This window comes from Eublepharis macularius, chromosome 9 (genome assembly GCF_028583425.1).
Source record: "Eublepharis macularius isolate TG4126 chromosome 9, MPM_Emac_v1.0, whole genome shotgun sequence".
In the NCBI taxonomy this organism is placed as follows: Eukaryota; Metazoa; Chordata; class Lepidosauria; order Squamata; family Eublepharidae; genus Eublepharis; species Eublepharis macularius.
Genome location: NC_072798.1, coordinates 78,232,760 through 78,260,599, shown reverse-complemented (window position 1 = coordinate 78,260,599; position 27,840 = coordinate 78,232,760). Strand labels below are relative to the sequence as shown.

Sequence of the window (27,840 nt, the reverse complement as noted above, 5' to 3'; positions counted from 1 at the left end):
CATATATCAGATTGGAGGATGAGCAGCTGTAAGAGCCAGAGACAGTGTAGTTGACGCCATTGGGTCCTGTAATTGTATTCCCTGGGTAGATATAGGGGCAGAGCTGGCATCTGGGTCTGTTGCAGGGCCTGGTACCTGTGCTGGTGACTCTGCTGGCCGATTCATGATTGTAAACCCATGGGGTTTGTAGACAGAGCTGTCAGTTAATGCCCTGGTGGCTCCTGTGGTTCTTTTTCTCGGACTTACACACCCCTTCCCCTTCCTTCAGGCCCTGACTCAGTAGATTTTGAGTCCCTCAGAAGACAGCATCGATGAGAAGCTTCCTAAAAGAGAGAGGGCTCACTTGGATATAAGCGTAGTCCACTGTTGAATGTGGTCCTGAGAGTTAAAATGGATTCCTAGGCAGAGCTACACTATGTATCTGAGTGGTGTTATAAAGATGTCATTGTCAAGGAGACACTTGTCAGTACATAATATTTCCATGGTGCTCATAGTTTTGAGACTTGGAATCTCCTGTATTTGATAGATTTGTGTGAGGAGGATGGGAAGGGGTAGAATTCCAGTGCTTTATTTCCTTTCCTCCACTGGTGCTGAACCCCTTTCTGCTGGGTCCTATATCTGAGCCAAACAGTCATTTGATTGAACCTTGGACGTCTGTCTGCAATTCAGCAGAGTCAGAACAGCATCTTCACCAATTTGAAGCACAGGATACTGACAGAAGTTGAACTATTATAAGCATAAAACTGATAAAGGCAAAAGTAGATGCCGCGGTGGCAGCCAGTTTAATGTAGTGGTTAAGAGTGGTAGGACTCTAATCTGGAGAACTGGGTTTGATTCCCCACTCCTCCATTTGAAGCCAGCTTGGTGACCTTGGGGCAGTCACAGCTTTTCGGAGGTCACTCAGCCCCACGCACCTCACAGGCTGATTGTTGTGGGGATAATAATAACATGCCTTGTAAACTGCTCTGAGTGGGCATTAAGTTGCCCTGAAGGGCAGTATATAAATTGAATGTTGTTGTTGTTGTTCATGTATGTGTCCTACTTGCATTTAAGTAGAAAGTAGGATTTCAGCATTAGAAGGAATTGATAGAAAACTGATGGTTTAAGGGGGTGTTAATTATGTGAGGTGGAAAGAGGTGGGTGGTAAGGGTTTGCGGAGTTAAAGAAATCAGTTGTGGGCTGGTTCATGTGAACTTGGGAAAGGGTGGGAAACAAATGGGAATGGAGGCAAAAGGTGAGGTGTAATGGACAGGGAGGGAAACAGTGCTGTGGGGTAGGAGAGAGAGAGAGATAGGTATATATGGGAAGCATGAAGTATGTGAAAGGAATGTGGGACGGTGAGAATAATGAAAGGAAATAGAAGCACGTGGAGGAGAGGAATAGTGAAATGCTGGTGGGGGAGGATAATGGTGATGGGAGAAGGAACAAGAAGGATGAAACAACGATCAGGGAAGAGGAGCCAGAACGGCTGTTGGAGACAAGGAGAGGGGAATGCAGAAGGGATGACCAATAGGTAGAGGGGAAAGGAGGAGGCAGAGTTAATGGGAAAGAAAACAAAATTGGAGGGAGCTAATAGAGAACTATGGAGCAAAGATTTTTAAAAAATGAGAAAAGATTATTAGAGTGGGTTAGAATTATTGGGAATCGATTAAATGTGGATTGCTGCTAACTTATTTCCCATTAACTTCATACAATCATCTTTTTATGGAAAGTACAGTATGGGATGTGAGGTACGGGGCAGATGAAGTGTAACATAATTACACCACTTTGTTGGGCGTCTCATGTAATCCAAGTATCCTTGTGTTAGGCAGACAACTATATTAACATATTTAAATATTTTTATTTTGCTTGGCTCCCATGCTGGCTGTTCAAAATGCTTTTTAAAAAACAATAGATGTTTAAGCAAACCCAACAGACCTCCGTTCTGACATGCTTTCTCTGTCCTGATCAGGGGTTGCCATCACTTGTCAGGTCTGGGAATGAAAACCAGCTCCCATGTTAGTGGTAGAAGAAGGTATGAGCTGCAAAACTAAAATTGGCTTTGCCAGTGAAGTCGCTTTTTTATCCTTTCCTCCTGACTATTTCCAGGTGGTTGTGACTGGGAGGTGTCAGACCCCTCATGGGCCTGGATGACTGACATCATTGGCCACAGCCCTTCATGGGGTGGTTGTGATGACTAATGTCCTAACTGGGGAAAATGATGCCCTGCAAGCATTGTTCATTCATCAGGGCCTGGGTGTGAGGAGTCTTTGAGGGTCACAGAAGGAACTGTGAAACCCATCCCTCGGCTGTTTCCCTTTCCCTTATGCACATAGCCTGATCACAGTTCTCTAGTTTGATATCAAATGCGGAGTCTACCTGTACCTGCACATGGCTCTGGGATCTTGAGGCGCTCTAAGTCATGTTTCCTGGCAAAGAGAGGGTCTTCAGGTAACATACAAGGATGCCCTGGGCTGGTGCTAATTCTGACAGCGTGGCTCATATGGACTGCAAGTCCCCTTTGGCTCTTGCCCTTCAACTCATGCGGAGGGCTCGCAACTCTGGGTGAGCCAAAGCTTTAGGTAACTTGGAAAAAACCATTTAGCCCATTTCTCATGCAGCTGGCTCAAATGTTCCTAGTTTCTTTTTTCTGTCTTTTTGAGAATAGCAACTTCAAAGACCACCAAGAAGAAACAACATGGTTTCAACCGTTTCTTATAAAGGATTAGATATGCAACCTCTGTGAAGTTTGAGGGAAAAGTAGCATGACTGACTGACCACTGCATCCTGTACTGTTCCTGAAAGGAAGGGCTTTTGGTGGATTATGGGAAGCCGTATAAAGAAGAGAAAGGTGGAAAGATACCTTCCAAGGTAGAGCTCTGCTTACAATTAATTGGACCTAACCAATTGTTTAGCAGACCTCCCAGGCTTATAGCAACATGTAAAATGCTTACTAAGTGTGTAAAAAAAAATGCTGCCAGTTCAGTGGAAGCTCTTTTGCAGCATTCTGTTTCCCACAGTGGCAAGCCCAGCGCTTCCCGAGAGCCCACAGTCGGGGCCTGAAGACAATTGCAGATCCCTTCCTTGCTTCCAAGTGACTGATATGCAGCGGCATGTTATGGCTAATAGCAGTCTGTAAATTTGTCTAATAGATAATCGCCATATTATATGGCAATGAATCACATAAATTACCTGTGCAGTTTTGAGCGCACTCCCGCACCCCAGTCAAGTTTAATGCAAATTCGATGCAAAACCAAATTATTCAAAAAGGCTTTTCCCTCAAATGGGAGGGCAGTATTGTAGGGAGGTGGTCTCGGATGTTTCGCCAATGAGATAGGGACCGTAGACTTCACTACTGTGTTGCCTTACATATTATCTGTTGCTTTAAATATGTACTCCTGTATTCTACTTATGCTTCATGTTGTCTAATGCCATTCTTATAATTGATTATGTTCTGTTTCAGTATTTCTTCTGCGCTGTATTGGATTCTTGCTAATGCTATGTCTTTTAAAACTTGTATCTATTTACCCAGTGGCGTTGTTTATAGAAATGTACTTGATACTGATTGTACTAATCTCATACTGTGTAATCTGCCTTGAGTCTTAGTGAGAAAGGTGGATTATAAATGACATAAGTAAGTAAGTAAATATTAGAAGAAAGGAAGAACATACCCACTTTCTACACTGCATTGTTTTCTGGATGCTTTAGCCTTTTCTGGAAAGAGGTTTCAAACTTGGGTTGCTCTATTTGCCTTTTGCTCTATATTTTCAAGTATTTTGACCCCCCCCCCTTTTTGCACTGTGACGCCAGAACTATATATAACACTGTAAGTGTGGCTATGTCATAAATTTATATGAAGGCAATATGCTATTGACAGTAATTATGATATTCTCACTAGAATGGGATCTGCTTTTGTTTTAAGCTACCACCAAACAATAATCTCTCCCTCGGCTGACATCCATGCAGACCTAACAGCACTCCTGTGCACTTCACTTACAGTTACTTGCATTGAATTGCACTCACCATTTCGTTGCTCATTTGCCCAATTTGAATATATTGCTTTGGAGCATTTCACAATCCGATTCTGTTTTTGTAATCGGGGATAAATTGGTATTATCTGCAAATGTGGCAACTTTACTGCTCATTCTTGCTTTCCTGTCACCTTGATACAGCTAATCTGGCCACTTGGATTAATGCCATCCAGATTAGACGACTATAATGTTCTCTACAGAGGTCTCCCCTCAAGGTCAGCTTGGAGGCTGTTAGTGGATGGTGCAGAACATCACAGCGCAACTGTTATCAGAAGCTAGGTGGAGCATCCATATTACTCTTGTTCTGCAGTCATTCTGGCTACTCACCAGAAACTGGGCTCGTTCTTGGCTATCACATACAGTTCTCCATGGCCTTGGTCCCTCATATCTGCAGGAACACCTCTCTCCCCGTGCTCCGCCCCAGCAGCTTCACTCATTTGAACAGGACTTTCTGCAGATACCACCCTCCAATTGGACAAAATCGATTACTGCCTGTATAATGCACATTCTCTCTTGTGGCCCCTACCTTGTAAAATAGCCTGCCTGAAGAGATCAGGAGAGCCACCACTCTCTTGGCTTTCTGCAAACTTTGCAAAACTGAATGACTCAGGAGGCTTTTTCACTCAGATAATAGGACTGTGCTGTGGGAAGTGGCTCAGAGAGATCCTTTAATAGAGGGATGGAGACTGTGGACTGTACTACAGCATCCGGTGTACTGATGTAGGTATGTTCCTCCTGGGTAGTTTCTGCATCATTTAATATGTCACATCCAGTTATGTTTTGGTTCAGCTATGTTTCATCTCTGGAATTAGGCTTGTTTTTCAAATTGCTATTATCCATAACTTGTAGTACTGCTTATTCAGTGGCCCTGCTGTTGATTGGATTTACACTGCGTAATCTGCCTTGAGTCTCAATGAGGAAGGCAGACTATAAATAATGAATAAAAAATAAAAATAAAATTTATGACTGCATTAAGTAATACCAGTCCAATAAAAATCCTTGGAGGACCTCTCTGCTTGCTGACCTCCATTGCAAGGAAAATCCATTTATTCCTACCCTCTGTCTCCTGTTTGTTTATATGGGGCAGTTTTAACCCATTTTCTCTGCTCAGTGCAGACCCAGAGTGGCTTACAGTGTCCCAAAAAAAGCTCTGCCCTCTCACACAGAATACAAATATTACTTGCCACCAACAAACTAATTAACAAAGCAGAGCAGTTGGCAATAGTTCTGTCCTAGATGAAACAGACTTTTTGCAAGCAGTCGAACAATCCCTTCCTTCCTTCTAGAAGACAGCTTCCTTCATTGTTGTGCCTTTGAGGAAGAGTCCCCAGGCAAGCACTCCTTTCCTTCCTTTCCAGTGTAATGAGAGAACTCATCCTCTTCACCCGTTATTGTTAAGTTTACTCAATAGTCTTTATCACAGCATTTTGCCAAAAGCTTTTTGGGTGTTCAGGTATATAATTTTCAGTGGCTTCCTCTTATTCACCTGCTTGTCGAGGAACTCCAAAAGGCTGGTGAAGCAGGATTGCCCTAGATTGTTTGAAAAGCTGATCTGCAGTCTTTCTGATGTGAAGTACTTTTAGTATCTCTTTTGCTGAAGTGTTGAAATGTAGTCTTTTATTATGTGTTTTAGGGGTCCCTCTAGTGGTATGTAGTGCGATTAATACATGGATGTCTTCTGCTTTTCTTCATCTTGAAGCAGAGCTGGTTTGCTCACCAGGACACAGACTATCAAGAACAGTTGGGACTCATTCCATAGCTCACAGACAACCACAATTGCAATTTTCATCAACCTGAAGCCCCACATGTCTACCATAAATCCTTTGTGCCAACCTACCAAACATACACACAAAATAAGTATTACTATTAAACGTATAACTTCAACCTTTTTTAATTACCAGAGAACCTCTGAACATGTAGGGTGGTCCCTCTCGGTCATAGCAAAATTATTCCAGTCTAAGCCAATTGATTTCAGTGGGCTTAAGCTGAAGTAGGATGTTGCATAGGATTTCACTGTAAGCTTTGTTGAGTTCTTTACAAATGAGAATTAATTTATCAGTAACAGACTAAATATTGTTTGAATGGGTATACCATTACTACTTTAACAGGTGTTATGTATTGTTCCATAGAAAGAAAAATACTGCATTAATGTATGCTGCTCGTGAAGGCCATCCTCAAGTCGTTACTCTTCTTGTTGCTCATGGATCGCAAGTAAATGTTCAGGATGAAAATGGTTACACAGTAAGTCAGCTGTCTTATCTAATAATAACTTGATGTTTCACTGGTTTCCAAAAGCATCTTACCAGCATAGCCTTAAAGTTTACTGAAATGTGCTGTGTCTGGCAGCACTGTATCCAGAAAGGACATATTTCTACAAACTTGAGGGAATCCCCAGGTTTGCAGAAAAATCAGAAAATAAAAAAGTGCTCAAACCTAAACTTATATGGGAAAAAGCCAAGATCTTGTGATACTATGTCACAAAGTCTTGACAGACATTTTGAAAAAGGAGGAGTCAGGGAGGCGAGTGGGTGAATTGGGTGGGGGCAAGTGGAAGAGCAGTGGCTGAGAGGGAGGGGCAGACAGATCAGTGGGGTGTGGCAGGGGGGAGGCAAGTGAGCAAGTGATTCCCCTTCCCCCATATGTTTTAGGTTCTTGTTTGTGTATTGCTAAAAGACTAATCAATTGCCACAGGCACTAACATGGGCAGCCCGTCAGGGACACAAGAAAGTAGTCTTCAAATTGCTTGAACTTGGAGCTGATAAATCCATACAGACAAAAGATGGACAGACGCCAGGGGAGGTGGCAAAGAACAACAGGCATTCAGAGGTATTGTTTTGTGGGGATTGCGAGAATCATTCTTTCTTCTTTTGAAAAAGTCTTCTAAATTTGTGTTCTACATCTCAGACGATCTGAATAGCTTTTATTTACTCCTTGTATTATATTTTTCCTTTATTTACTTTTGAAATTTGAATTAAATTAAGCTTTTTTCAATGACTTAGTTAATATTTGAGTCCTCTTTAACTAATTTGTCCAGCACTTAATTTTAACTGAAATATTTATTTCTGCATTTGAAATGAAGTATGTTTATCTGGTGCTTTTCTTTCTATGAACGTTCTGAAATTCTGCAGTGTAATTAGAGGTTTAAATAGCCTAGAAATGCCAGTGTCCATTGCAGCTATGCTATAAGGCTATAAAAACAATGAAAAGTTGTGGCATCTTAAAAATTAACAGATTGACAGTCCCATCCTAAGCAGAGTTACAACCTGCTAAGCGCCTTGACATTTAAGATGGTACCCTTGTTGCAACGTACTTTTGTGAATTAGAACAAACCTCAAGCTTGGCCGATTCCAGACGGCCCTCGCCATCCTGAAACGTTGCGCGTCGTCGCGTGTCAAACACGAAATATCGCGTTTTCTCGTGCGAGTTTTGCACGACGTCGCGCAAAACTCGTGTGAGAAAACGCAATATTTTGCGTTCGATGCGCGACGACGCGCGACGTTTCGGGAAGGTGAGGGCCGTCTGGAATCGGCCCTGGTGAAGATCCGTATGTATAGATATAGAGAGAGGAATAAATTATAAATAATAGAATTAGAGCTCCATGAAATACAAAAGGTATGGTTTGGCATTTCTGTATGAAGATTGAACGGATACAGTGCTCTGACATAGACTAGAAATGGTTGTTAAAATTTGGGTGGGCTTTTTAAAAAGTTCAGGAGGATATTTAAAGGGAACAGGGTTTATCTGAAAAAAATAGGTATTTTTTCCTTCTCTCCTTCCTATTTTTGGGTGTAGTATTACTGCTTTTATTTCATTGTTCTCTAGATGTGTCATCCAGTTTTATTGCATTGTTCACAGAATGTAGTACGGGTCTTTTGTGTATTCTTTTATTTCTGTAATCTGCCTGGTGTCTCAGTGATATAGGTAGAGGCTAAATGAACAAGTAGGCAAATAAATAAGTGGGCCTGTGGTGGTCTCCTTCCCTGCTTTCATTTAACTTTTTAATGCCATTCTGCAACAGTGCAAGAATTCATGTTATAACTCTCAATCCCAGTTTGAATGCTACCATATGCCAGGCAGGAACAAAAGCATAATCCTGATTAAATCCAGACTGAACAAACTATAGTTTCCCAGTAAATTTTAGCTTGGGTACTTGAAGATTTTGAAGTTTTTGTTAAAATTTAGTGACTCAGGTCAGCAGTGAAATTTTGGGATACTGGTAGTGACTGATTTCTGAATGGTGGTGGTATTGGCTTTGTCCATAATATTATCTTGTGTCAAAAGTTAAAGCAGTACAAATAATTTTGCAGCCAGGAACTGAACTAGAACTTATTAACAGATGCTGTTCCATTTGGATTTAATTGGCATTACAGGTCAATGTGCCACTATGAATTTTAATAGTCCTTCTATTACAGAAACTATATTATGTTAGTTTCTGTTATGGATCGGTACTTCACTCGTGTGTGTGTTTGTTTGTGTGTGTGTGTGTGTGTCTAAATATGTCATCCAGTTTTATTGCATTGTTCACAGAATGTAGTACGGGTCTTTTGTGTATTCTTTTATTTCTGTAATCTGCCTGGTGTCTCAGTAATATAGGTAGAGGCTAAATGAATAAGTAGGCAAATATAAGTAGGCATATATATATATATATATATATATATATGTATATGTATATGTATATGTATATGTATATGTATATGTATATGTATATGTATGTATGTATATGTATATGTATGTATGTATATGTATATGTATATGTATACACACACACACACACACACATATATAGAGAGAGAGGTGGGGCAGGAAATGTTCACATAGATGTTCACATATATCCATCCATCCATCCTGTATGGACATATCACAACTTCCCAAAAGGCCAGGAAATGTTCACATAGAAATAGTCTCTGTCCCTTCCAACTGGAGTTTACATGTTTCTTAGAAGGATTGTAGGCAGTGAATATTTATTCTATAAATTCTACTTATCTTTAAGGTGCCATGGAACTCTGATGTGTGTTTGCTGCAACAGGCTGTTACCGTATAGGTCACACCAGCTGCAACTTAAAGAGATCTAATCGCGAAGAGGCAATTTCTCAGAGCTGTGTAAAATTGCCTATGAAGTGTCTTCCTAAGTGTGTCATAATTTCAATGCATGTTGCCACTGAGGGATCACTTACTGGCATTTTCACCTTTGAGGAGTAAATATTGAAAAAATAGCAACAAATGCTTACCTATAAAAGTTGCAGCTTAGTAGAAATTGTTTTATCTGAATTAGCAACTGTCTAATACTAGTTAAAGTGAACTGTGCCTGTTCTGGAAATATCAAAAGCATTCTGCCCCGTGAAATATTAACACTGTTTGTTTATTGTCCTTTTAGCTCTTCAGTTTGCTTTCTTTGACTGCACATCCTTTCCAGGGAAGGTTTCAGAATTTGTCTAAGGAAGAGGCTATTCAGAGACTTATACAAATACCAGAGGCAGCCAGAAGTCATACAGCCAGGTAATGGGAAAAAAATAGTAACTCATTTAAATTTACAAAGGCATTGCTTAATGAATGTTTGGCTCATTTCTCTTTTAACTTTAATGCAATCCCTTTCTTCAAAGCATCTTATTCAACTTCTGTGTAAAGTCTTCAGGAGATTTTCTTAGCTTTGGAATTGGGGGTCATCAATATACTGATGACACCCAGCTCTGTATCTCGCTATCTGAATCCCACGGTGATGCAGTAGAGGTCCTGAGCCATTGCCTGACAGCTGTGGTCAAGTGGCTGAAAGCAAACAAATTGAAAATGAACCCAGACAAGATGGAAGGCAGAGATATTGGACATTGTGTGCCCCACTTCCAGTGAGGTTCAGCTGACCCTTGTGGACTCGGTTAAGAGTTATACTGGATCCAGAACTGCTTCTCGAAAAACAAGTTAACGTAGCTGCAAAAATTCCTTCTTTCAGCTCAGTCTGTCTCAGGAGATGGTCCTTTATCTTGAAATGGCTGATCTGGCCACATGGATCCATACCATAGAAACATAAAGACTAGACTACTATAATGCACCTTGTATCGGTCTTCCATTGAAATCCACTCAAAGATTCCAGTTGGTACAGAATGCTGCAACTCAGTTATTATCAGGAGCTAGGAGAAGCCTGCATATTACTCCCATTCTGCAGTTACTTCATTGGCTACCCATCAGTTACTGGGCACAAATCAAGATTTTGGCCTTGGTCCCTCATATCTGCAGGACTGCCTCTTTCCCTATGTTCTGCCACAGCAGCTTTGCTCATCTGAACAGGGCCTTCTGTAGGTGTCACCTGCAAATGGGGAAAATTGACAGCAGCCTGTGCATGCACATTATCTGTAGTGCCCCCCATCTTATGGAATTTCCTGCATGACGAGGTTAGGAAGGCTCCTACTCTGCTGGCTTTCCACAAACTATGCCAAACTGAATTATTCAGGAGGGCTTTTTTATGCAGGTAGGAGGGCTGTACTGTATCAAAACGGCTTAGAGAGATATTTTTGAAAAGCGATAGGGACTGCAGACTATACTACTGTGTTCTGACTGTTGCTGTGTAGCCTGTTGGATTGTTTAAGGGTTGTCCCTGCTATCGTTTATGTTGACTTATACTGTATAATCTGCCTTGAGTCTCACTGAGAAATGAGGACTATAAATGCAGCGTAAATAAAATTTTAAAAGACAATGAATGAATGAATTACTTTATTTGTTGCATGCATTATTCATTACATGCAGCTGCAATTCACATTTGCCTCTTAGTCATGATAAAAGCTGAGCGGGGTGGGGGCTAATAGTCAGAATTCATAGGAGAAGAGAAATCCTTGTCGTCTGATCTCACTTTGAGAGTCAGTATTATTTCCCCAAGACCAGCGCTAGTTGCAGCAGCAGTCATAGGGTTGCCATTTTCACTGACAACCCTGTGATAAGAATCTTACCTAGTTCTGGTCTGAGGGTTTTGATAAATGTGTCTTAAGGTGCTTGCAACTCTGTATAATAAAGGTAATGGTTCAGTCTGTTTCCTGGTGCATTTTATGGACCTGCTTCCAGAGCCTTTTCAGAGGATGCATCTCTTCACTGAGATATGGATGTGCATACTAACTTTGCCATGTGATCTGGAAAACCTTTTACAAATGTTGGACATGGATAAGAAAAGTTTTAGTATTCTGGACCTTCTGTCTTCCTGCTTGCCTATTTATTGAATACCATTGCTGATTTCTGATTTTAGTTCACAGGATATTTCTTAATATTCAGGCTACTTTTTAACTTAAACCATTATATCCGTCTGCTGCTACTGGCTATAATAACGTGTAGCACTTTGCGGAATTCAAAAGTCTGGTCTCTTCCCTGAGGAAAATTTCAGGTGGAAGTAGGGGTAGACTTGGTAAGAACAGGCTGTCCGTGAAACTTTGCAATAAGTATTTAAATTGATTGCTCCGTTCAAAGAGATGCTTCGGTAAAGGACAAGGACTGTAGACCATATTGTTTGTTGCTGCAAGTATGCTCCTACTGGGTAGGTCCTTATTTTAGTCCATCAGCCCCTGTGCTGTTAAGATCTAGGGAGCCATTCCACAGGCAGTCTCCCTGCTCTTGTGTGGCATGGTAAGCTATTACAGCTTAAATAAACTCGCATCTTTTTTTAGATGCTTCTCCTAGCATGCTGTCTTCCAAGGTTTCATTTCCTGCTTTCTCTTTCCTTCCTCATTCCCAAAGACCTGTGTTACCTGCAGCCTTTCTCCTGACGAGACCTCTCAGCAAGGGCTTTTTTTCTGGGGAAAGAGGTGGTGGAACTCAGTGGGTTGCCCTCGGAGAAAATGGTCACTTGGCTGGTGGCCCCGCCCCCTGATCTCCAGACAGAGGGGAGCTTAGATTGCCCTCTGCACCGTGGCGTGGAGGGCAATCTAAACTCCCTTCTGTCTGGAGATCAGGGGGTGGGGGGGCACCAGCCATGTGACCATTTTCAAGACGTTCCGGAACTCCGTTCCACTGCGTTCCAGCTGAAAAAAAGCCCTGCTCTCAGCACAACCAACCAGCATATCAGCTGCTGCATGCCAAAGTGGAGGTCCTTCCCTTAACATGGCCAGTTGGGCATAGCCCTGGTATCAAGCCAGTGGGGATGGAGTACTATGCATGCCCATATACCTGCATGACAGTTATTGGCTGTTCGGTTTGGTCACCATATAGAACTAACCAGCTGGGCTGTGTCATGCCCTAAGCAATTTCTCTTTGTCACTAGCTTGCACCAAACTATAAAATGATTCTGATCATAAAGATTGGTCTTATTAGGAAGAACATGAAGAATTGTGTGTGTTTGCATTTTTTAGACCTTGGTCACAAAAAACGATTAAAATATTATTTGCCCTTCTATTTTCTGGACCTAAACTGAAATTATAAATTTCTTTATTTACATGGCAGTATTCTTGCTTGAAAATATGTTCCGTTTAGATTTTGTTTAACGTACTTGTGTGTATGTATATAGTTCCTACACGGCCTTTGGTGACCTGGAATTATTTCTACACAGCCTTGAGCTGGAACATATAACAGAGGTGCTAAAGGTAAGATTTTTTCCCCCCAGTGAAATGAAAATATATGGAAAATAACATTTTAGTGCATGTAATTGCTTCAGGTGTCACTGGTGGTAAGATGTAATTTGTAAGTTGTTAAGTTGTAATTAGATGGCAGTGCATTCCTAAGCATAGATACATCCTTCTAAGCCCATTGACTGTGATTTTATTTAGAAAAGCATAACTCTGCTTAGGGTTACGCTGTAAGTGTTCAAGCTATTTTTGAGGACATTAATTTTATGTGTCTGAATGATAATTCCAGCTCTGAGCCGTGTGAATGTCCTTATGCAAATCTTGATACTTGATTTGTTTTATATTGTCCTGGGTGGTAACATTTGGGGGTTGAGAAGAGCTAGATTCTGTCTTGTAATGTGATTATTACAAAATAATTTTGTTTCATCCAGGAGACAGATACGACTTTAAGGCAGCTTTTGACCATGAGAAAAGAGGATTTAATGCAGGTTAGCTTAATACAGCAATTTGTAATGTTCATATAATTTTATAGATATTTGAACTGATGTAAATGTTTACTTGAACTGATGTAATTAAGAATATGATAGTTAAATTCCTGTGATGTTATTCTGTTTTAGGTGTCTTTGATTCCTAATCGGTGTTTCCTTGTTAGCAGAAAGTAAGATCAGGCAGTCTGCTGCTGCTTACAGAAATCATGTTAACAAATGAGGGTGTGTTTATTCGTGCCTTTTTTAAAAAGCTCTATATGCATACAGATCTGGTCATGTTTTCCATTAGTAATTGAATGGAATATATGCATCAGTACTGACAGGTGTGGAGAATGGGCACACACTGAGATGTCGTATGTTGCCTAGTCAGTACATAATTTCGAGAGGTGCTGAAGAATGTGATTTCATATGAAGAGCACATTTTCCCAAGCAATGTGCATAGAATTGGATTCAGTGATTTCCCTCGTCACCCAGCAGACCATCTAACCCCACCCCCCACCCCGTGATGTTCCTGGGCTTCCCTGTCCTGCAGGATAAGCATTTTGGGGGAAGGTAATTTTGGAGAGGCGAGGTGGTCCTGCTCCTTCGATAGAAATCCCTTTCGTTTGTGGTTTCCACAGGTTCTAAACTGTAGACTCCACAGTCTAGTTAACATTCATAAGGTACGAAAGATCTTGTTTCTGCCATCTGTGTTTCTATTGCCAGTTCTGAACAATCTCTATTCATCTTTCATTATCCCAAATAAGGCTCAAGTGATCAATCAAGGGCTTTACGTTGGAAACTTTCCTGCATTAAAGCTAAAGACTGACCACATAGGGGTGCAAAATTGCCAACATTATTCAAAGAACAATTGCATAGCTTTCAAACACAGCCTGATAACGAATGTCAAAACTCATATTTAAATAAATGAGACTCGGGGATTTAGTCCAGAATACCTTTATTATATGGCTCATTTGTACTAATCTATATGCTACTTTGCATTATTTAAAGTTCTTTTAAAGTCTTGTTAAAATGTGTACTTCTTGCTTGAAGATACAAAGTAACAAAATATCATGAAGGAGTTTACTTAGATTAATGATTTAAGTTGTGGTTTTATTGTCTCAGAAATGGATTTCGTATTAGACAATGCTCTCAATTTATAAACCTGGAGATCTCCCCATGATTATGGTTATAAAGGCCTAATAATATATCATTTCGACTTTTTATTCTCATTTCTTCTGTGCCTTTCTAGTTATTAAGTGTCTTCCTGTTTAGATTGGGATTAAGGATATCAGAGATCAACAGAAAATCTTAGATGCTGTTAAAGAATTGCATGTAGAAGAAGTGAAATTTGAAGAGTTATCTCGAGTGACAGACATAGAATTTAGGTAAGATATAGTTGAAAAAACAGAAACAGGCACAGTAACCAGTTGGTTGAAAAACTTATGAAGGGAAAAAGACTAAAACAGTTGTTTTGATATACAGTCAGTGAGCCTTAAATTATTATTCAGCACAGTGTGTAGCTAGAACTGATATTGAATAATGGTTTTTCACCATGGAAATAAATATTCATGAACAGAAACTGTAAGACAGAATGTATCAGTGACTGCATGAACAATGAACACTACATATCAGGAAATCACCATTGCTTGGAGTCAAAGATCCTGCTGCATAAACCGAAGGAATTTGGGGAGGGGGATTTGGGGGTTAGGGAGAACCCCCATTCTCCCACATAAATTTCCAGCATATGTATCAAGAGCAGAATAGCCACTCATGTACCACCCATGCCATCATTTTACCGTTTTTATATGTGTTTTGCTCTGCATAAGAATCAGAGGTCCCCAAACTTGATGAAGCCTTGGGTTAGGATGTGTAGTTTGGTTTGAAATTTGGATTAAAATACTGAATTTTGGAGATTCAGTAAATCAAAAACCAAGTATTCTGAATTTTTACCAAATTTTCTGTTAAAAAAAATCGGTACAATTTGTCCATGGGAAAATCAATAGAGCTATTCAGTGGGCTGGGTGTGTGTGTCATTTTTCAAACAAACTTCACCAAATTTGGAGGGAAACTACTCCTGTCCTTTAAAGACCCCCCCCCCCTTCACTCAGTTTCATGATGATTGGATCCTGGAGTCATATGGGCCCTGCAAAAAAGTTGCCCCTACACACACTCCGTTATTTTTTATGGGGAAAAATATCTGGGGCTCTCCTAGGGGTTGAAGGTGGCATTCTTCAAGCAAACTCCACTAAATTTGCAGGGGACCTACTGCTGATTGTCCTCTAAAGAACCCCTAGAATGGACCAGTTCTATGGGCCCCTGAACAAGGTGCCAGCAGCCACTCCATTGCCTCCTAGGAAAACAGTCAAAACTGACTCCCACTGCAAAAGCATACTGAGGCAAGGCTGGCATGGCCATGGTACACTCCCAAACGCAAGCTGAGCTCATCCTACAGAAAGCTCGACAGAACCAAACTGAAGCAAAGGGATGGCATCCACCCAGAATCAAGCTGAAGCAAGAGGACACACATCACATCAGATACTCACATCCATTTCACCCAAACCAAACTGAAGCAAGGAATGCCTTGTGCTGCTGGGTACTGCTTGGTCCTGTTTTGTGGAGTGTGTGGGGGGCACCTTCTTTGGGGGCCCATAACATTGGCCCCAGGGTCCAATCTTTATGAAACTTGGGGGATCTTTAGAGGGCAGTCAGGACGGAGTAGGTTCCCTCCAAATTTGATGAAGTGTAGTTGAAAGATGACTCCCACAACCTACCAGACAACCCTCAGAGTGATTTCCCCATAGGGAATAATGGCTGAATTTTATTATTTTTTTTTAATGGCTGAATTTTACTGAATTTTTTTGGAAATAGCCAATTTTGAATTAGAGAATCAATTTGGAATTCAGGAAATTCCCTTTTTTCCCCCTCAGATTCCATTTAAAAAACTCCCCTAGATTTACCTAAATTTTTTGGGGTGCACGCTCCTATCTCTGGGCATGATTGGAATTTTAAGAACAGGTAGAGGGCATCATCACAGCATAGCTCCCCTAGGAGTCATGGGGTCAGTCACAAAATATCGGGAAGTCCCACGTCTATGGTGGAGGCAGCTGTTTCTGAATGGATATTCCCTGAAGATAGACAGTTGATATCTCCTGGGTTCTTCTGAGGCACCTCCTGCTCCAGTGAGGGGGTGGAAAGCCAGAATTTACCCTTTGTTTTGGGGAAGAGATGTTTTGGAGAAAGGAAGTTGAGCACCAGGAAACACATTGGTGGGCACCATGGTGCCCATGGATGCCACAAAGGATCACTTGTTTACATAAGCAGACGAAGAAATATCTGTTGCACTTTATACTGAAGGCAAGAAAAAATATGCAAAAACATGTCCGTGCCAGTATCTTCTACTACTTTCCCTTGTCGTGAGTAGATACCTAACCACAGCCTTTTAAAATCTTGCAACTTATCAACCTATTCAAAGCCTTAGCTGAGATCTCATCCCCCCCCCACTCATGTGACCATGAAGTAAGCAATGCCATGGTCAGTATTTCACAGGGCCGGATCGAGGGGGGGTAGTCTGCCCCTGGCGCCACCAGGGAGGAGGTGCCGGGAGCAGCTGCCAGCTGCTGGAGCGCGCAGGCGGCAGCATGGGCAGCCTCGCAGCCCCCCACACTGCCTTTCGCCTGCTTCGCGGGACAGGGGGCGGCAGACTTGCCACACACCCCGTGTCCTGCAGGGCAGGCAAAGGGCAGCACGGCCGCCCACGCCATTCACCTGCTCCGCAGGAGAGGGGGCAGCCACCCGCCCCGTCTTGCAGGGCAGGCACATGGCGCGGGTGGCCTCGCAGCCCCCCACGCTGCCTTTTGCCTGCCCTGCAAGACAGGGGGCGTGCGGCAAGCCGGCCGCCCCCTGTCCCGCAGGACTGGCGAAAGGCAGTGTGGGGGGCTGCGAGGCCACCCGCGCCATTCACCTGCGGAGAAGCGAATGGTGCGGGTGGTTTCCCAGCCCCGCACGCTGCCTCTGGCGCCCCGTGTGATGACATCACCAAAATGACATCATCATGTCACGCCAGGAGCGCGGGCGCCGGCAACCCTAGATCCGGCCCTGGTATTTCATAATCCTGAGACAGCCTGCTTATTTGGGTAAGGAGGGGCAGAAGGTGGGAGCCTGTTAGAGAAGTACAAGTCAAAAGCCTCACTGGGCCTGCAAAACTACCATATTGTTATCTGGATTGCTTTCTATTGACTAGAGCATAAAATTAATTATGATGTAGTTGCTGATCTTAACATACTGTTTTCATGCCTTGTGCCTTAGCTTCTGTTTTGAAAACTCAGGTTATGCTGAGCATATTAAGCATATAACTATTGTCTCATTTTATTGTTCCAGCGGTGATGAATTTCTTACTTTTCTTGTGAAACTCAACAAACAGTGCATTCACCTTACAACTGCTGTGCAGAGTGTGGTGAACCAGTTGCCTACAGACTCTCACAAGGTATTAAAACAAGTGAAAAGAATATGATGCTGGTAAAGTCATGACTTAATGCTAAACTTTGATGCTAAGTACAATTAAAATGTGTCTAATACACTTTTTTGAAGGGCCATTTTAGGATTAGGCCTTACATTACAGATACAAATCGGAAGCAGCTATCAGGTTTTTTGGTCTTTATATTTAACCTTGTTCAGAAATCCAGATTATTTATTGTTGGTGAGTTTCTTATCATTGCAACAGAATCATCGTAACAAAACTTATTGCAGCAGCATCAAAACAGAAAGCACTTTCAAACCAACAACCTGTTGACTTTAAAACTTGCTCTGAATGTTGCTTTTTATAAACATTACAAAATTAAAAACATTTTTGAAAAAACAACTGGTCAGCCATGTGATATTGGCTAGATTCAAGGACTCCCTTCTGTTAAGTGAAGAAAAGTATTTTTCCTCTGAGTCTTCCATGGAGATAGATTCCTCACTTAGTGGAAGGTGTGTCCAACCCATAGAGCTTAACAGGATCAAAAACATTTTAGAATCACAAACTAGAATTAAAGAATGTGGCTTTACAGCAGATAGCATTACTTTCTAATAAGATTTTGCAGTTACAAAGCAACTGCTTTCCTGATGACAGTCTTGATCTGCTACAGAAGATGTATCTTTTGCATTGTTAACTAGAATTGAGTTCCAGTTAATGGTGAAGTTCTGCTGTAAATTAATAGAATACCATTTTAACAAACAGTGTTTCATTTGTTAGTTAGTGCTGGAATGGAACCCACCCCAAAGCCTTGCTAAAGTTTGTGAAGACCTGGTTTCCAGTGCTGACAGTTTGAATGGAGAAGTTAGCAAACTAAAAGAGCTCGTTAAACAGGTATATATGTATATATACGAACAAATCAAACTGGCAATGTACTGGCTGGGTAGTGCCTTGGTATGCCTCCTTGGTATACCATAATGTGCCTTATATTAGCTGTATAGTTGACTCAGTTTTAAGCATCTCGTGCTGTTGTATAGACCTATAATATTATCCAACTTGTAATAACTTGTACTGTTGTATAGAGCTATAATATTATCCAACTTTTATTAGCTGCAGGATGGACAGAACAATGACCCTTGCCGAATACAACCTCTGGAGAAAAAAGGCAGGTGGAATAAAACTTTATTTAAAATGGCAGTTGTAACCTTGGTTGGATCTGGATGTGTCTTCCTCATCACAAAGATATCTTTAAGGAAGAGCTGTATTTGAGGATTACATTTGACAAATTTTAAGTGTCTTTTTTCCACTATGTAAACCAAACAGTAGAATTTACATAATTGTCTTGCTGACATGTTTTCTCATTAATGGCTGACGCAGGAGTTCAGATTTTGCAATATTTAAAGTAACTTTAATTTAGAAATAAGAGGGGTAATTTAAATTCAGCGTAGTGAAATATATCTTGAGTTTTCCTTGACATTTTGATAAAATAAAGTTTCATGTTTAATTTTATGAAAACTAAACCTTGGTTCTTCCGCCTATGTGGAATCTTTTTGAATGCCTTCTTGCTATTTGAGTAATAGTGTGTTGAAGTAAATATTTGAAGTTAGCTGTTTGAGCAATGCCATTCTCAAAAATCCTACTAAAATTAGCAACACAGCAAAAGGTGTAAAACACAGAATAGAATGAGTAGTGAGACAAAGTGAAATAATCAGGAGGTTCAGGCTAGGAATGTATAATTCAGGTTCATGAACCCGCAAAATTTCTGGATTTATGCCTATCTGGTATAATCTAGCTGTTTTGGTTCACACAGTGAGGAATCCCAGATCCAAGCTGGGCAGCTGAATGTTGCTGTGCCAGATTATCCAGCAATAGGCAGCTGCTGCAACGGCGGTGACGAGAGGGCAGCAGTGTGAATGGAGGCAAGCTCCATGCTGCGTTAGGTGAGCAGGGCAAGGCTGGCGTGGGAAGGGGCAGTAGGCAAGCTGGATTCCCATCCCATCCTGTTCCTCCATCACCGCCCAAGCTGATAAAGAGCCCTTCAAACTGCTGCTGGCTACCTTTTAAACTCCATGGCTTGGGCAAGCCTCACCCCCCCCCCCCGCTTCAGTAAAGGGATTGTCCCTTAGGACACTGTTGCAACTTAGCCCGGTTGAACCAGTGTCATTCACTGTTTTTGACACTTCAGAAAGGCAAAAGGTGGGGGGGGGGGACAAGAGCACCTCAACCTGTTGTGCTGCAGGTTCAATCTGCATTTGGGCTCTCACAGAATTTTAAGATCATTTTAAAATGGTGGCAGCATCCACTGAGTTTGCACACAAAAAAATACGTGTTATTCGGGTCCAGGTATCCTGAATACCATATATATTCAATATTTCTGATACTTAGGTCCAAAAATACTGGTATAGTATTTGGACTTGGCTTTTATTTATTTATTTAGGGCTCGGGAATACCTTTGGCTCCATTATTCCCTATGGAAGAACCTGTCCAGGGGGCTGAGGATGGTTTTTCAAGCAAACACCACCGAAATCACAGGGAACCTATTCCTTCCTGTCCACTAAAGAGCTGCAAGTTTCAGGAAGATTGGACCCAGGTGTCCAATTCTATGGGCCCCTGAACAAGCTGCTCCCATGACTTTCCATTGTTCCTTGCGGTGGAAAAACTAGGATTTCCAGGAAAAAAAAAAGCCCTTAATTGAACAGACATAGGAGTAACCACTGGCCAAAGGACAAAGTCCAGTCCCAATGCAAGCTGAACCAAGTAAGCCCAACAGAACCAAGGTCAAACCAGGAAATCCCAGCAAAGCCAAGCTGAAGCAGGGGACACTGTTACAAGCCCAACAGAACCAGTATCCCTCACAGAAGCCAATTCTATGCCTGTTTGCACTATCACGTTATTTAAATATTACCATTTAAACATTTCTAACATCTCTGCCCAGTGAATGGAATAGCAGGCTTACTGGTACTTGCAAAATGATGTGTTTTCATACCTTTGTTTTATAGATATGGAATTAAGGCTAGGTGCCCAAAGCCATCAAGTGCTTATTGGAGGAGGGTTTGAGTGTCGGGATCCCTGGTTTCAGTGTATTCATATTATTGCTGTGGACTGATTTGCGTGTTCCACACTACTCAGGCCTTGGAGTTATAGAGCTGTTCTTGGAAAATGATTTCTTTTATAATATTTTACATAAAAATCCCGTAAGTTCCTGAATGTATATTCAGCAGTGTTCATAGACTAAAAAGACTCTTGAATTAATAGCCAGCAATTAATTTTTTAATTAACCCTTTTTTCTGTTTGCCTGCTTCGAGGGCATAATTTCCTAGGCATTACAGTGCAATGTGGTAAAAGTGCTATTAGCTAATGTTAAGTGATGTAAAATTATTTATCTGTTTCCCTGAGTTCTCATAATTACTATAGTTCTATACATAATATCAATTTGAATAATTAGCACTTCATCAACCTTTACTGAAATGTAAACGAAGACCTATGTAGATGATTAATAAGGTCGCTGCCCTTGTGCTATGTGAGTGGTATCCCCAACCTAAGAACACTAACAGTGAAATCCTAAACAAAATTACTCGTTTAATCCCATTGAAATCAATGAGCTTAGACAGGAGTAACTCTGCTTAGGATTTCAGTGTAATTCACATCCCTGCATAATGGAAGCAGGCGAGGGGACTAGCTTTGGTTCAAGGAATCTGAACAAAGGAATGCAAGACTGTAGTGCTGCAATACACAAAAGTTTATTTTTAAAGAGTTTTTTCATACTGTTTTCTGAAAGCAAATATAACAGAACTAAACATTGATGTATTTTGTACAACAACAAAAAAAATTAGACAATCCATGAAGAGTTTAAGTCGTGGAACGGCTTCCCTTTAAAAAAAATATCATGCTTTCTGGTGGTCAACAGTAAGTTGGCACAGAAAATGTCATGGCAGTCAATGGGGGATTCTTTTCCTTCAGATCCTTGTTAGCTGGTGCCAGAGGCTGGAGGGCAGGATACTTTCCACTTTCTCCATGACAAAGTTTAGAGGGGCAAAGAGAGTACTGAGAAACTGCAAAGCAAACAGACCCGGGGATCAGATCTCAGGGGTAATCCCATTCCTCCTTGCGATAAACAGTGTTACACAGATGGATCATTCGAGCTTTTGTATATATAGATAAGCCAGGTGATAAACTGATTTTTTTAAAAACGCAGCTTATGCTAGAGACCCACATGTACATTGTATGTGTAAATAATAATAGGTATTTTTCTGCAGTTGTTATATGGTAAAGGAAAAACCCCAGGATCCAAGTATAAATATTTTAGGGACCCAGAACGAGTGCAACGACATCTTCCGGATCTCTTTTCTGTACTTGACTGCTTTTGGTTTTGATATTGTTTTGTTCTAATTTTTTTAATAATTTGTGGTTGTTATCTGGCTTTTGCCTTTCTCACTGTCTGCTCCAAATCCCACCTCCAAATAACCTTATCCTCTGTCTTCCTCAAGATGTTGTTCTTAGTCCCTTTCTCCCTTTACAACATTCATTTTGGTCATCTTCCTCTTGGCAGCCTCGCATTATCTACTGGTTCATTATGATTTTTATTTATGCACTACATTTATACCCTGCCTTTGTCTCTAGTGGGGACCAAAAATATCTTACATTGTTCTCCTCTTGTCCAGTTTATCTGCACAACAACCCTGTGAGGTAAGTTAAGCTAAGAGTGACTTACCTAAGGTCACCAAGCAAGCTTGGTGGGGGAAGAGTGGGGATTTGAACTGCTGGGACTCTAACCACTATACCACACTGGCTTTCTTGACAGTATGCACTGAATGCCCCTCCAGTTTTTCCTCCTGATTGTCTTTCTGCCATCTCTCCTTGGGTGGCTCTTAATCTTGCCAAAAGCACATTTCATGGGCCTTTATTACCTAGTACGGCATTGCAAGAAGACACCAAGAAAGTCCCATTTGAAAGCTAATGCTTCTGCCTGAAGAAGAGAACAGCATGTTCCACTGGCAGTCTAGATTAATCTTCAAACATCAGTGCGGCTGCGTCACTGCCATCAGTCCTTGCTTACTGTAACTAAGTGTCTGACCAGGAATGCTCTTTTCCCTGGGAATATCCACAGATCAGGTGGAGAGGTGTGTTCTGAAGTTTCACACTTCCCAGGTGCACGAGAGCCTGACTCAGATCAGGACTCTGTGCATGGAGACCAGAGGCTGACATCCCCCCCCCCTCCCTCCACGCATTGCGTCTCCCAAACTGAAACAGCTCCAAGGGCACTATTTGTCGAAATGCAATGAGTAGCTCATTAATACGTGTGCCCCAACTGGGCAAACCGCCCCTTCCCCAGGCTTTTTCAGGTCACAAAATTGTGTATGTAAAATGTAAGCCCCTCTTGCTGACTTGGGCCTTGTGCACCTGGAAAGTGTGGCACTTCAGAACATCTCCATCCACCTGACATGGGGAGGTCCTGGGGAAAATATGTGCGAGTAGTCCTGAATCAACATCCTTAAGAAATGGGATCCTTAAAGTACCTCTAGACAGTTTCTAGGCAGCAGCCTGGTCAACATGCCGCAGTGTGGCTCTTCTGTATTTCCAATTTTCATTGTAATCTGAATAACATGGAGTTTTGTGGCAGCCAGGGACTCAGGCTGGAGGAGACCCATCCCTCCTCAAACCCACATGAAGAATAAGCTGTGCCCACCCGACGTAGTTGCTACTGGCATGCCTTGCATTGTGTGTAAAAGCACACAGAAAGGGAAGGCTCAATCTTTGGTTTCTTCATGAGTAGGGACAGGAAGTAGAGGGACAGCCTTCTTCTTTCCCTGCTTTTTACTAGTGACAGCGTAGGACCAGACAGGTCACCGAGTCTCCCTTTCTGCCTAAAACTGTTATCCCAGAGCTAATGAAATAGGAGGCAAAGTGAATGGCAAAGTTCTGTAAAAGTGGCTGAAAATAATAATCTAACTAAATCAGTCCTTCCACGTGGAATACTAACCTGGAAAGAATTGAGTGTGCACAGTGCAACGCCTCCATTGTGTCCCTTTCTTTAATACTAGGTTAACAGTTTTAATCAGAATAGCCCAGGAAAGACCTAAGTCTTTCTGGGCAGGATGAAGTTCCTCCTGGTGCTCCTCAACCCAGTATCTTAGGTTGACTTCTACAGTCACGGTGACACTGGCAGCTAAGAGGAGGACAGCTGCGGAAAGGCACTGAATGGACAACCTGCTCCACACATGCCTGGGACCTCCTTCGTGCAGCTCTCCTTTAATAATTGTTATTATTTCCAGTTTTCACCCTAATCTGCAGAACATGAGCCTTTGTGGCAGCCGGGGACTCAGAGGCTAGAGGAGACACTTGCCTTCTCACACCCACATGGACACTGGTTACTTGCCAGCCTTTTCCTTGCATAGTGTGTCAAAGCGCTCAGAAAGGGATTGGCAACGGTGCTGTGTCTCAGCTGCTGCCCTCCCCAGCGCAAAGCAAGCCTTTTGTGAATTGATCCCTGTGAGCCAATGCCAGTGCTCAGGAAGCACCAAAGAAAAAATGATGCACAACATGCACATTCTTCTTCCCACCAATGGAGTAACACTACACGGGTTCAGTCTCTCCCCTTGGAATCCAATTAGTTGGTTGCTGTTAAGGAAAACAGTTACAGATGTTGCCACTTGCAGTTGCCCGCCCAGTGCCTGCCTGCACTGCTGTTGTGCAGTAAGAACTGAACTGCAACACATGAACTTTTCAGTGGCCGGGGTGGGTGGGGGGATCATCACAGCTTTGTTTCTCAGATCTAGTTACCATTCCAGCAGTGCTTTAATGAAACAAAACAGCTGATTCCAGGTGTATTTCTGGTTGTTTGTTTCATTTTGTACACTCCCTACTTACCTCCTATGCAGTTTTTTGGTAAACCTTGTTTATGCAGTTGCACACACCATACTTTTCCCCTCCTTTCAAAGCATCATTTCTCTGAACCTAGTACAGCAAATTACACTCAGTCCCATCCTAGCCTCCATGTTTGGCTGTGGCTTGCTCTATCAAACAAAGACATGTAAAGAAAATGGCTTTTCTGTTCAAACTGTGGCTATGTTAAAATCTTTGGTTCAGGAGAAAGGCCTGAGCAAGTTTGTAGAGCTTGCTAGCAGCTTCAGTACACAGCGACCTTGGAGATCAGAGTTAGCTTGTTAGCAAAGCCTCCATGGCACAGATTTGAACCAATTAACATTCCTGAACACTAAGCGAATTTCACAGCTGTGGGAGAGGAGCTGGGACCAAAGCTGCAGACTGGTTTCACTTCTGCCCACTCTGTTCATGCTAGCCACTGTGTCATCAGTTCTTGGGGTTCTGATTGGCTAACAGGCCTGAGCCAATTAAGACCCCTTTATCCATAAGATAGTTTAGCAACATGAAGAAGCTAAAGGCTGAGCAAGAGAAGCCACCTTTGCAAGACGGCTGTCCCTTTGCAACCATCTTTGCAACTAAGGTCCTGTCTGTCTCCATGCAAAAGACTCTAGGTAATTTGCATTGGTGCCTAACTTGTGTTTGCCTTCTGGAACTACTGTGGTATGTGTAGTTAGAGCTTATATGCTAAAGTTTTATTTTATCCTCACAGTCTGGTCTTTTTGAATATCTTTGCACCTTAAATAAATAATTATATTTGTTTATCTCATGTGGTTCTTGACTCTGAAACCACAAAAGGCTAAAAACTGGTGTCTTGATCGTGAACCACCTACCAGGTAAAACTGCTGAAAAACTCTGCTTGCAAGTCACCGGTGCAAAGTAGACCTTCTGTTTAGTTCCCTGATAGACCAGGAGGTTTGTCCTTTTTTCTCCTGGGCCTTGGGATTGACAAAAGGACTGGTGGCAGCTGTTGAAGCTAATGTGAGAGCAGTCTCTCATTGGCAGTTTTGTAAAATCTTGTTTAACGAAGACTTGGAGCTCTTTGTGTGTTCCCCCCTGCCCTGGGTGGAAGCGGTAGAGCCCCGCCATCTTTGAAAGCATGAAAAGATACTTACTGCTTTTGCAAAGACTCCCATTAGTTCTGGGAACTGATGTGTCAAGAGGGCCAGCATAGCTGTGAAGGAACATAATCCAGCAGTGAAGAGAATGAAGAAAGGAAGCTCTTTCTTAGGGTAAACTGAGACTTCATGAAATGCTGCAAGGAAAATGCCAGGGATAAAAAACTGGAAAGCTAAGAGAAGCAAACCAAAACAAATCAAGAGCAAAGAGGTTGTATGTAAGCCTCATTGATCCAAATACCAACAAACAAAGTGACCCATGGTCCACGGCACTGCAGCCATGAGGGGGCATCAAGTAAAATATCCTCCTCTTTCTTCCTCCCATTGATACCTTGAGTCCATGGAAGAAGGACAAGAAGGCTATTTTACTTGATTACCCCTGCTCTGCCCTGTACTGGATGCATTTTGTTTCTGGGGCTCTCTCGATTTTGAGACTGGATTTTTGGAGCGGGGTAAGACAGGGAAAAAGCCACCACACTAACTCCTGTGAACTCTTCCACTGAATGCAGCCCATCACAGTTACTTCTTACCCCCCCCCCCCCCCCGCCATGCTGACTAGGAAAGCTCACAAGAACAGCTTTTATCTGTGAAGGCTGGTCACATTTTTCCCCTTCTGTGAAACTTTTAAAAGAGACAAGGCTCCTACTTACATGGAAGAAGTTCTCTGTCTGCAGTTTCTGTACAGATGGGATAAGGGTAGAAAAGATGCCCTTTTTCCAAGGGGTAAGGGATCATTCTGAAAGCTGTAAAAAAAGAAAAGAAAATCTTGTTCATATTTTGATTCCAGAATCTTGTTTGGACAGATGCTTTTAATTACTATGAAGTTGCCCGTGTCTCCAAAATTCTGAACGAAGTAGTAAAAGAAAGTTAAAGAAAACACCATCAGAACACTGTTGCTAGGTTGGTAGTGTAGGGAACAAGCCATTAAAACGCTATTGTGTAAACCTCAGTAAAGATCTTGATTTAAATTCACTAACATAGTTCCATTTACAGAGAATCCCAGTGCAAATGTTTTCTCCCCATCTACCAAGTCTGAATCCTCCATGAATTAGATACTGTTTCTCCAATCCAAATAAATATGATGCTTTATTTCCATCTGAGAGTTCAAAAAGGACTTGGGAAGAGGAACCAAAATTTAAATTATAGAAGATAATGCATTGTCTTTAAGGTGGCATTATCAAATAAATTAAGCAGCAAAATGCAGCTGTGGGGGGCTGGTATGGAATAGGGCCACAGTAGCACTAGATAATGGAGAGTTTCACTCTTTCCATAGTGCATTGTTTTTCTGATTGGAAATTCCCCCACCCCAGGTAGGACAAAGACAGGGACAATATAGGCACCTGTCTTTTTTTCCCTCCTGAGCCTTAAAGCAGCCAGGTTATGTGTGCGTGGCATTTCTAATCAGGGAAATGAATAGCAGAACTGTGATCACCTGCCACACCCTTCCTGGCCCCACATGCAGCTACTTGTAACTAAGTTACAGATCACGGGACTCCTCAGTAGAGATGGACCAGGAACCAGGAAAAAAACGAGCCATGTGGTTCGTGGTATGTCGCATTTCATGAACCATGAACTTTCACGAACATCCCCTAGTTCGTGAACCAGTTTGTTTGGTTCGTGAAAATCTCGCATCCAGGTCAGCAAATCATTACTTCAGGGTTAGAAGAAGGTCTGCAGGAAGTCCATCCCTTGTTGCCTGGGAAACTGATTGATCAGCACCAGGCTGTCTGCAGTGATGAACCAAAAAACCCAAACCAAACGAACCAGCCTAAAGTTCATAGCGGTTCATCAGAAATCAGCTCTGACGAACCACCGGTTCGTGAACCACAAATTGGCCTGGTTCGTCATGAACTTTGGTACATGTACAAACCTTCCCATGAACTTCAGTGAGTCAGAAGAGATGAGATGGAGCAGGTGGATCTTCCAACATCTTTTAAAAGTCCATGCCAGGTGCATGTGGCCCAATTTATTTTTTAAAATTTATTTACAACATTTATATTCCACCTTTCTGCCCAGTCAGGGTCACCAATGCAGCTAACAAAGTAGCATAATAAAAATCATAAATCCACTTTAAAACATTTACACTACATCATACGAACAATTAAAACACATCATAAACAATAAAATAAGACCAATTTTAAAAGGAGCCCAAATATACACACATATATAAAAGGGAGCAGTAAGTTAAAACAAGGCATGAAGGAAGGATCATTGCAGGACCTTGAGAAAAAAACATTTTCACCTGCTGGTGGAAACAGTGATAGAAAAGGACAAATGAATATCCCTGAAGGGAGTTCCATAATCTTGGTGCCCAGTATGTATTGGGGCTGCATGAGAAGTGGAGTTAATCCTCCTGTCTGCTAGTATGACTGTGCC

The 27,840-nt window shown here is 41.9% G+C and overlaps 2 protein-coding genes across 4 annotated transcripts in view; one reads left to right on the top strand and one right to left on the bottom strand.

Moving 5' to 3' along the window:
• ASZ1 (ankyrin repeat, SAM and basic leucine zipper domain containing 1) overlaps positions 1–18,736 on the top strand; it is a 31,709-nt gene extending 12,973 nt beyond the window's left edge. Inside the window, exons 5-13 of the mRNA XM_054987782.1 lie at positions 6,140–6,251; positions 6,702–6,836; positions 9,385–9,506; positions 12,487–12,562; positions 12,976–13,032; positions 14,287–14,399; positions 17,392–17,497; positions 18,248–18,361; positions 18,578–18,736. Of these exons, the coding sequence (XP_054843757.1) occupies positions 6,140–6,251; positions 6,702–6,836; positions 9,385–9,506; positions 12,487–12,562; positions 12,976–13,032; positions 14,287–14,399; positions 17,392–17,497; positions 18,248–18,361; positions 18,578–18,736 (994 nt within the window). The remainder of the gene's footprint in view (positions 1–6,139; positions 6,252–6,701; positions 6,837–9,384; positions 9,507–12,486; positions 12,563–12,975; positions 13,033–14,286; positions 14,400–17,391; positions 17,498–18,247; positions 18,362–18,577) is intronic.
• Positions 18,737–21,191: 2,455 nt separating this feature from the next.
• The window catches only part of ST7 (suppression of tumorigenicity 7), a 130,745-nt gene continuing 124,096 nt past the window's right edge, over positions 21,192–27,840 (bottom strand). For all 3 annotated transcript variants that reach the window (XM_054988288.1, XM_054988285.1, XM_054988286.1), the window contains exons 13-15: positions 26,115–26,207; positions 25,462–25,601; positions 21,192–21,519 (exon numbers count right to left, since the gene is read on the bottom strand). In XM_054988288.1, the coding sequence (XP_054844263.1) occupies positions 21,424–21,519; positions 25,462–25,601; positions 26,115–26,207 (329 nt within the window). In that variant the 3' untranslated portion in view covers positions 21,192–21,423. The remainder of the gene's footprint in view (positions 21,520–25,461; positions 25,602–26,114; positions 26,208–27,840) is intronic.